We start from the raw sequence: 11,134 nt of genomic DNA on the forward strand, positions 1-11,134 counted from the left end.
AGCATGGTGAAGTTATTAGCTTCTGATAGTTTGTGCAGAAATTCTTCGGTTGTGCAAACCCACAATTTCATCAGCTGTCCGGGTGGCTGGTCTCAGATGATCCCGCAGGTGAAGAAGCCAGATGTGGAGGTCCTGGGCTGGCGTGGTTACATGTGGTCTGCGATTGTGAGGCCGGTTAGACATACTGCCAAATTCTCTAAAATGACTTATGATAGAGAAATTAACATGAAATTATCTGGCAACAGCTCTGATGGACATTCCTGTAGTCAGCATGCCAATTGCATGCTCACTTAAAACTTGAGACATCTGTGGCATTGTGTTGTGTGACAAAACTGCACATTTTAGAGTGGCCTTTTACTGTCCCCAGCATGAGGTGCAACTGTGTAATGATCATGCTGTTTAATCAGCTTCTTGATATGCCACACCTGTCAGGTGGCTGGATTATCTTGGCAAAGGGGACATGCTCACTTACAGGGATGTAAACACATTTGTGCTCCAAATTTGAGAGAAATCAGCTTTTTGTGCATATGGAACATTTCTGGGATATTTTATTTCAGCTCATGAAACATAGGACCAACACTTTATATGTTGCGCTTATATTTTTTATATGGCAAGAATTGAAAATGTCTGTCTAGCAATGATCAACAACCAACTTGACAGAGGTTGAATAATTATAAAAATAATAATGTGCAAATATTGTACAATCCAGGTGTGCAAAGCTCTTAGAGACTTACCCAGAAAGACTCACAGCTGTAATCACTCTGTGATGGAAATGTTTATGTTTGTGCTTTTCTAATAACCAATATCTGTGTTCATGCGAGTGACTGATTGAACGAATCCTCACTATCAGTATCTTCAATTTGGCAATACGCCCAGACCCTTGTTTTGAGAATGAAAGACATCTCAGTTTCAAGGTTTCAGCTTAGAGCTTAGAGAAGCCTTGTGAGGTATTTATTGGTATGTCACATGCATGACCCAGTATTGGTCAGTCACATGAATGAAGCAAACATTAATTATGAATTAATTATGAATGATGAATAAGCTAAATTATGCAAATATAACTTGTCTGCAGTATATAAGAGAACTAACGGGACTGCCCCGGGAAAGATCCTGATCAACATGTGTACTTGGTGCATTGAGTTGGTTGGAACTCTCCAGCGCGCTGATAATAAAGAATTATTCATTTAAGATTGACTTTGAGTGTCCCTGTGTAGAATTTCCACGACAACTGCCAAAGGTTATTCTAACATGTATTGACTCAGGGGGTGTGAATACTTATGTAAATGAGATATTTCTGTATTTCATTTTCAATACATTTGCAAAAATGTCTAAAACATGTTTTCACTTTGTCATTATGGGGTATTGTGTGTAGATGGGTGAGAGAAAAATATATATTTAATCAATTTTGAATTCAGGCTATAACACAACAAAATGTGGAATAGATCATGAATACTTTCTGAAGGCACTGTAAGTTGAATACACAGTATGTTAAAAGCTATGTGTGTGTGAGTATCCCTTGCCAACAGACAAAAAGAGCTGTGAATGGATCAGTGATTAACCAGTTAGGGCCTTGATGGGCTTGGCAAAAGTAACAAGCCGTGATGTGTAATGAAATCATTTTCTTTTCAAGACCATCACATTTTTCTTTGGGAACATCAGGCAACGTCCTGACAACTGGTACACAGAAATATTCTTGCAACTTTCCAATGAAACGTGTCTATAACATTAATATCTTACATTCTGAGAACATGGCAACCATGTTATGTGTGTGTTTGGTGGGACGTTGATGGAATGTTCTCCTAACCCTCAGAAAACTGGACACATGAATGTTCTTTCAACGTCCCATGAAACGTGTTTAGAACATTAATATTGTACTGTATATTCGGAGAACATGGCAACCATATTCTGTATATGTTTGGTCGAACGTTGATGGAATTTTCTCCTAACCCTCAGAAACCTGGAAACATAAATGTTCTTGCAATGTCCCATAAAACGCGTCTAGAACATTAATATTCTAGATAAGTACTGCTTGACATTAAGGGAATGTTCTCCTAACTTTCACACCTAAACATGCTAAAAAGGTTCTGAGAAGGTTTTTGCTATCATTGATAGAATGTTCCCCTAACTAACGGAAAACTGGACTATCAAACATTAGGGTAACATTACAAAAACGTTCTCTCTCCCTATAATTGTTAGCTGGGTACTACTGACATTCACCTTGATTTTCGTTCACCTTTTCCACAGGCAAGCAACATGCAATTTGCCAGTCTGTCCAGAGGAAAGAAGGTGGCCCTATCATCATTGGGTGTGTTGACCGCACGAGGGGCCAGTACTGCTCTGATGCTTCACCAGTCTGTGAAAGCTTCAGATCGGGAGCTTCATCCACCGTCTTACCCATGGACTCAGTGGCATGCTTTTATCTCTTGATCATGCCAGGTTACTTCACCTCCTTTATGTTATTATCACATGTGAGATAATGTTAAAAACACGTTGGGGTTACACAAGTCTTTCTCATGCCTCACTTTTGTTTTGTTTCACAGTATTCAATGTGGATATCAGGTGTAAAAGCAGGTGTGTTCTGCCTGTCATAGTATGGAATGCATGGCCTTCTGAAATCTTGTAGGGGAGAGACTGAAGTCAAGGTGCTTGCACACAGAGACTGAAGTCAAGGTGTTTGCTGAAGAGGTGAGAGCAACAGACAAAACATACATTCCAAAATAGAGTAATCAGCTTTTATAACAACTACTAATGACAAATGCAAATTGATCTCTGAGTTTTTTATATTTTTTTTATATATAAAACAAACTCAAACAAAACCCTGACAACAACAAAGAAAAGGGTAACTGAGGAGGTAAAGAGGTCAGTGGAACGCAGACTGTGGGGGATAGAAGAAGGACGCCAGATTGGAGCACATTCAACAAATCTGAAGAAAGTTGTGTTTTATGAGGCGCTGTTTATATTCTGCCTCCGACCCCTACTGGGGTCACAGTGAGAGAGGGGCTCTCCTACAAGCCTTATTTTCCTGGCCAGGCTATTAGCATGGCTACTCCCATCTACAAGGAGGTTCTAGAGTTTGAGGATGGAGAGTGGCCTACATTGTCTGTAGATTAGACTCTTCTCCTTTTCATACTAGGATATCACACACCGGTACAAAACCAATAGATGTGCGCATGTTCAACTCTTTTCCCTAATGACATCTCTCCACAGGCACCCCAGCCACTATGAGCCAGGTGGGCAAAGATGTCTGCACCTTCCTGAGATGGGCAGCAGAACCTAAGCACGATCAGAGGAAGCAAATGGGACTGAAGGTGTGCGGCTCTCAATTATACTCAATTATACTGATTCTCTACAGACATTTACATTTTAGTCATTTAGCAGACGCTCTTATCCAGAGCGACTTACAGTTAGTGAGTTTTTTTTTCATACTGGAATCAAACCCACAACCCTGGCGTTGCAAACACCATGCTATACCAACAGAGCTACATCCCTGCCGGCCATTCCCTCCCCTACCCTGGACGACGCTGGGCCAATTGTGCGCCGCCCCATGGGTCTCCTGGTCGCGGCCGGCTACGACAGAGCCTGGATTCAAACCAGGATCTCTAGTGGCACAGCTAGCACTGCGATGCAGTGCCTTAGACCACTGCGCCACTCGGGAGACACAGCAGCTATTCATGGGGTCTGCAATCTTGGTACCATTGGTCTATTACAAGACACAGGTGGTCAGTTTTGAAGACATGGAAGATAGCATACAGACCACCAAAATAAGACAACTCAACTTCATCCAATGCTTTTGATCCCTCTGGTGGCAACTCTGCACTTTTTGATTGACTACCGGTATACTCCTCACTTCAGGATTATTCACATAATTATTCCTGTTTCTTTAATCTACCCCCCATTTCACGCGTTGATATTTAGCGAAGTATTAGTCTTTATTAATATTATGTTTATTTTTTTATTTTTTACTGTGCTCAATCATTTCAAGCAGTTTTTCCATCACTGTTAATGACTCCTTTCAGGTCAGGCTTCATGATCAACAGCACTGAATCAATATGGGACAGGTGTTAGGAAAACTTGTCCATTATCTCACATAAACATTCTGTACAACTTTTATGTGTAGATACTTGGGTCATTCCACCAATTCGGTGCCTTTTGGGAAGTGTAAGTTGGTTAAAAAAAAGTTAGATTTCACCTAATTATAACATTCTGTCACAAAGAGCACATTCAAAAAACTAGTTTTCCCATTTTAAGAAGTTACATTTAAAAAAAGTTCCTATTAAGTGCCAAATAAAGTAACAGTGTTGACCATAACAGGGTTGACAATTTCATCTTAAATCAGCCATAAATCCCCTTTGACAGGGGGAATGGAAGTTTGTTGTGTGCAACAGGGAGTTTCACAAAAAATGAAATTGTTAAAACATTTCTAGCCTGTCTATGGGTAACAGGATTGACATATTATGCTCGACCCACTCAGTTTTCCTCCGCAAAACAGCATAAAATGGCTAAAAATAGTAGAACCAGCTCCCCTGCTTTTACACTATGATTTTGCTATTAAAAATCAAATTTTATTGGTCACATTCAAATATTTAGCAGATGTTATTGCGGGTGTAGCGAAATGCTTACAAGCATTTCGCTATTAGATGTCCAATGTTTCTTTTAAAAAACATTTTAAAAGGAATCGTTTTACCATTTTAAAGCACAAATTCAGTTAACGTAACAGGGTTGACCTTAAAATAAGGGACAGATGTAAATGAATCACTTGAAATAAATAATAATCTTCCAAAAATACTTTGTCAAAGTGACAATATAAGTAGGGCTTTACATTGATGGTGAAACTTGGTGTAACAGATACGCTGGGAGTCAGGAAGCAGGTGAGTTTAATAATAATGAAAGGCAGATAAACAAAACAAGCGCACCGTACTGAATGAGACAAAAACCAATACTGCCTGATGACTGAGGGCTAAATAAAGGGAGAGTAATCAAGGCGATAATGAGGTCCAGGTGTGTGTAATGATGGGGAACAGGTGTGCGTAACGATGGTGCCAGGTCCAGTGGTTAGCAGACAGGCGATGTCGTGCGCTGGAGGGAGTAGGCGTGACACTTGGAGACATTTTGGGGTTAATAGGTGACACAGGGTTGATGGAGCTACATGTCAAAATGCAGAAGTTTGGCACTTTAGCAAGTCTTTGTTCATTTTAAAAATAAATCAGATTTATTGAATTCTCCATGCTGTCTATATTAAAGGGCACTTCATATAATATAACAGGCTTTTAAAAAGCAATATTGGTGCACAATTTCTACTTAAAATATCAAAGGGCCGGAAAAGGAACCCATTTCGTGGAATGACCCACTTAATGTGGAATAAATCAAATGCATTTTCAATTACTGTATTATTTTTTATTTTATTTTTTATTATTATTATTTTTTTGGGGGGGGGGGTAAGGAAGGGGAAGGGTGATTGTAAAGAAAGTAATTAATGTATATGAATGGAAGTTGGGCATAATGGACCCCTGATACATGCAATGACTAGGGGCATGTGAATGCATGCACAAAACAAGAGCAAGCAAAATGACTGATGAACAGCACTGCATTAATGCAATGTACATATGTATGAGTCAACTGTATTGTTTGAAAGGAAGTCATTGTAAGATACTGAACACTACCCTCTCTGCTCATCTTCATTCCAAAGAATGTCTATGTAGCTTTGAGTCATGTTGGCTCATAAAGGCTCAACATACTCACAATGTCCTGAATGTCAACTGCACATACGTTGCAATGAGTAGAGAAAAAGTATTCCAATAGCCAGGATTTTGAAAGCACACACCTGAACTTGGCATATCTTAAAACACAGCCCAAGTGCATTTCTTTTTCACGCTATCTTCAACAATATTTCAACGCTGTAATTAGATTTGTCCTCCAACTATTAGTAATAGGGAAGTATAATTGCTTCCTATGTTCAGGTGCATAGGGTGCATCCAACATGCATTGAATTCAGTGCTAATTTGAAGATACTGTATGTGTGTACAGCTGTTCCTCTTACTAGCCAAAACACACTGCACTATCCTGGTTTAAATAAGGGGTTGAGTGTCTCCCATTGAGTGTTTTGAGAATAAAACATAGTAGGTAGCTGAATAAACATGATTAAAACCAATAGATGTCATGTCTGTTAAGGCGTGAAGTATTTTGTTGACATGAACTAGCTAGCTAGCTAGCTAGAGGAAACACAAGTGTCAATGTAGCGGAAGTGGTACTGCCCTGAACGATTCGAGGAGCGAGACGGAGGACGGAGGCTGCATCGTCCAGAGAAAAAGCAGGAATTAGAGCCGTAAATATTGTGAGTTTGTATACTCGGGGACCCGAGAAAAGTTCATTTATGTCTTATGTTTTTATTTATAGTTTTAAATATTGCACAGTATATCCGTTTCGGTGTAATTATATTCGTTAGCCATCATGCTAGCTCGCTCATTTAAATCATACGGCGCTCCTCTGTGAAGTGTGCTGAACAAGGACTTGCTTTCTAGGTAGCTAGTAAGCTAACTAAGCTCATGCCACTTTGTTCTGGCAAGCTTGCTAAACGAGCTAGCTAGGCCATGTACGCGAATTAAAATAACTAACTTATCAGCTATAACTGACAAGCGGGGACTTGTCTATTGAAATGGACATGCGAAAAGTCGATAACCAGCAAACAACGTATTTTACAAATGGCGAGTTAACGTTACTCTCCTAGCCATTTGACCGATCCTCCACCATTCTCTGAGGTGGTTAGCTGCAACTAGCTGTCGACTAGCATCCATAGTTAGCTGCTAAAAGGCTGAGCACAGGCCTTTGCGGCTAATGTAATGTCACAATCTGACCCGCAACGTCGTTTGCCGGATAATTGTGTTGATTCTTGTCAACGCTAAATCAATAAGAACACAAATATTTGACCCAGCTAGCTAGCTACGTTAAATTATATCGTTTGACAAGGATAGTAACCAACGTTACCATTTGCGAGTTAAAGTTAGTTACATCAAGCCTCTTGCCGCAACGTTAGCTAGTTAGCTAGCCAATGCCCCGCCATTCAGCCACCGTTGTTTTAATAATGCATTAAATTGGCTAGTTAGTAATAACTAACACGTTAACGTTAGATGGCAAAACAATTTACATATAACCCACTAAAGAGGTTAGGTAGCTATATATAGATAACAACCAATCGACATTAATCTTTCGATGTATCTTCACCCGCCCCTAGCTAGTTACCCCGTTTGAAATCAATAATTATAGCAACTACTTTCAAAATGTGTATATATATATATATTTTGAAAGTAGCTGCTATAATTATTGATTTCAAACGGGGTAACTAGCTAGGGGCGGGTGAAGATACATCGAAAGATTAATGTCGATTGGTTGTTCTGTCAGAATTGGCTAGCAGTAGTAAAATTAGTTAACTAGCTTCTAGATAACTCAACGATATGTAACTAGCTAGCTAAATTGATGAAATTATCCCCCCATTAATATGTATCCCTGGTTAGCAATTTTATGCATGTAGTCTTACAAGTTATGTAGCTAGCTAGTGTAGTGAGTGGTGCAGCCCGACGGCCCTACCACGCACTGCTGCCACTACTAACTAGTACAAGCTTGCGTGCAAGAACACATTCAGGACAGGAACACACCACCATGACTAGCTGTATGGAAGTCGTACAACGGCGGCCATGCACCAGTACAAAATTAAGGCTAAGTGTTGTTCTACATAGCTACCTGTTTTAGCTAACATTCAATTATATTCGTATTCAAATTTATAGAAAATTGCATAATCATGGCCCAAATCACTTATTTAGCTATATTTCAAATAGCCTTAGTCCAGGTAGTACGAAAGTAGGCAATATTAGAGTCCCCTAGCCATTAATTCATAAGAATGGCCTAATCTAACCAATCTAGCTAGAAACCAAAAGAAGGAACATGAACATTAATCAGTCAGATTAACCTACAGCCCTGTGTCACCTCTCAGCAGTTTGAATAAGTTCTGTAATTTACTAGACATATGCAGTATGCTATAGGTATATCTACTCTCAATAGTACTTTCCTTCATCTGCACAGATATGATGAGAAAAAGGCCCACCAGACTATTTCGATACACTCCTAACACTCCGCTCTCTGTTCCTCTCACACAGACTGAAAAATGGACAAGAACGACCTGGTACAGAAGGCTAAGCTCGCTGAGCAGGCTGAGCGCTATGACGACATGGCTGGGGCCATGAAGTCTGTGACGGAGCAGGGCGGGGAGCTCTCCAATGAGGAGCGCAACCTGCTGTCAGTGGCCTACAAGAACGTAGTGGGGGCACGCCGCTCATCCTGGCGCGTCATCTCCAGCATCGAGCAGAAGACAGAAGGCAACGAGAAGAAGCAGGCCATGGCCAAGGAGTACCGGGAGAAGATTGAAACCGAGCTGCAGGACATCTGCAACGATGTGCTGGTAATAACTGTTGTGGTCCACCCTCTGAAATATGATTTTTTTAAAAACATTTCTCTCTAGGTAGATATCCTGATTTCAATCATTTCGTCTTCTCTTTCAGGGACTTCTTGACAAGTACCTGATTGCCAATGCAACTGCAGCTGAGAGCAAGGTGTTCTACCTGAAAATGAAAGGCGATTATTATAGATACCTGTCTGAGGTAGCAGCTGGCGAAGCAAAAAAGAGTAAGTAAACGAGAGAGTTTATTTAGTTATATGAATTGGGACAATACACCAAATCACATGATGACTCGTGAAACTCCTAATGGATCAGATGTCTGGATAGAGGAATATGTTAAAATATTCCCTAAAGATGTGATGAAATGCACTGCCACACACTAAGTGCATGTTGGATTCATAGCATTGCTCAAATTCATCCTCTCCCTTCTTGTTACCTTTAAAGCCACAGTGGATAATTCCCAGCAGGCATACCAGGATGCTTTCGACATCAGCAAGAAGGAGATGCAGCCAACACACCCCATCAGGCTCGGCCTGGCCCTCAACTTCTCTGTCTTCTACTATGAAATCCTCAATAACCCTGAGAAGGCCTGCACCTTGGCCAAGACGGTGAGAGAGCGACTTCAAGTGCAAAGTCATGCCTCCTCATCTTTCACCCCTGACAATCAATAGCACAGAGCTTCACTCAAAGAATGCAGAGCCATTGTGACATGTCTTATCTTGCCAGTTTCTGCATTTGTAAGAAGGCACTTTGGCTCAGTTTACAAAGATGAAATTGGATCAAAAATTATACCCCTGCTGCAGTTATTTCAGCATACCACTATTTAAACAAATGACTGGCATGACAATAACTTAATGCATTTGTATAGCAAAGGGATAGATGTGTACTGGAATAGCTGGTGGCGATTTAGCATTCTATTCTTAGTGTAATTTCCTCTTTACAGGCATTTGATGAAGCCATCGCTGAACTCGACACCTTAAACGAGGATTCCTACAAAGACAGCACCTTGATCATGCAACTACTAAGGGACAACCTGACTGTAAGTCTTTAAAAAATAATAATAATTAAATGGCTTGACACAAATTCCTCTATTGTAATTTCTTCAAGTCGATCCACTGATGCTTCGTTACATGCATATGTTTAGTTAATTGCTATGACATGTTTTTTTCTTGTTAATTCTAACGTAGAAGTTACCAAATGCAGTTTGGGGAATATAATGTAACAAATCACTACCTTCTTTTGCAGCTGTGGACATCGGAAAACCAGGGAGATGAGGGAGAGACCGGAGAAGGGGAAAACTAATGGAATTGCACTGTTAATCTACCTACACTCTTAAACACAAACAGCTTATAAACATCCCCCCTCCACTCCATCAACTCCTCCCCCTTCTGTATGACAAGCAGCTGGAATTGTTCCTGACCAACTAGTTTATCCCTCTCAGGTCACTGAGGCGACAGGGTAATGTCCAGTTGTTAGCAGGTTCAGTCATTTTGTTTGTGAAAATAATGTGGTTGTATTGAGTAGCGAGTCCATGTTGCTGTTATTTTTTGGGGGTTTTGTGTGTGTGTGCTAGATTGTATGTGTGTGAAGGACTGTGTGTTTGTGTTGAGGGCGGGGGGGGTTGTTAATTCTAATCGTCCTTAATTCCTTTGTCCCACCTAGCTGGTTGTGCATATTTCATCATTTTTGTTACGATCATTTTTTTTGTGTGATTCGTCATGGTATTTGCAGGTTTAAAGTATGGTTATTAAACTGGCAGTTAATTTTCACCAAACACTGTGATGCTAAGTGTTACATTTTCTTCCCCACGTCACTATTGCTTGCTTTTGAAATTCAGACACACAGTACAATCCTGTATTTAACTAACAGTGCAATTCTGCTGTGGGCTCATACAGAAAGGAGGCAGGCTGTATTGTGACACTGGCATCTGGGCGTTTTGCTCTAATCACTTTCACAATTTCAAGGTTTGGTTAAGGGAACCCTTAATTCGCCATGTTAGATTTCCTCCATTATAAGACATTCCACCAGAATTGTATTAGGCTTTATGAAAAGCAGAAATCTTTTTGAACAAAGTGGATTATTGTCCTAGTGGTATAACTCACTGTTCAAGATCAAGCGCTGCTTGAACTCAGTAAAATGAAAATTGTATGTGCTTAAATGTTCCATGTATTTTGCAAGATTGACTATCATCTTTCTGTAAAACCTAAAGTAACTTAACCTTTTTTCGAAAATGTCTTATCACACTGTATCAACCCTGCTTGCAAAATATTCCTCTTAAAGCGGTTGTTTTCTCCAATGTTTCTGTGCCTGGTTTTCTCTTAGACACTTCAAATGGAAGGTGATTCATATCTCTTGTTTCAGACTGCCAAGAAATTCAAATTAAGCTTAGACCAATCAAGTCTGTTCTATTGTCATGTTTTAGAATCTAAACATATTTGTTATGTTAGGTTTGTTCTATGGTTTGTAAGGTATGATGTCATAACCTTCTCATGCCCCTAAACTCCACTGCTTTGAACATAAGCCTCTGAAGCCATTGCTGTACAATTTATTGTGAAGCAGCAGATTGGAGACCCAACCCATACGACAACCCAAGTAAGAAGCAGTGTCACAAATTCACAATATCAACACCACCATTACATCCCACATTAAGACACCAGTCTACATATAGCTGTCAGTCTGCTTTCTTAA

The 11,134-nt window shown here is 40.1% G+C and overlaps 1 protein-coding gene across 1 annotated transcript; it reads left to right on the top strand.

Annotated features, from left to right (window-relative positions):
• Nucleotides 1-5,984: 5,984 nt before the first annotated feature.
• On the top strand, nucleotides 5,985-10,742 carry LOC311147939 (14-3-3 protein beta/alpha-2-like). Its single transcript, XM_084184787.1, has 6 exons — nucleotides 5,985-6,331; nucleotides 8,148-8,449; nucleotides 8,550-8,673; nucleotides 8,891-9,054; nucleotides 9,390-9,485; nucleotides 9,692-10,742. The coding sequence occupies exons 2-6, from the start codon at nucleotides 8,156-8,158 to the stop codon at nucleotides 9,746-9,748; spliced, it is 735 nt and encodes a 244-aa protein (XP_084040913.1). The 5' UTR covers nucleotides 5,985-6,331; nucleotides 8,148-8,155; the 3' UTR covers nucleotides 9,749-10,742.
• Nucleotides 10,743-11,134: the final 392 nt, after the last annotated feature.

This window comes from Coregonus lavaretus (assembly GCF_964263955.1).
Source record: "Coregonus lavaretus genome assembly, chromosome: 20".
Taxonomy (NCBI): Eukaryota; Metazoa; Chordata; class Actinopteri; order Salmoniformes; family Salmonidae; genus Coregonus; species Coregonus lavaretus.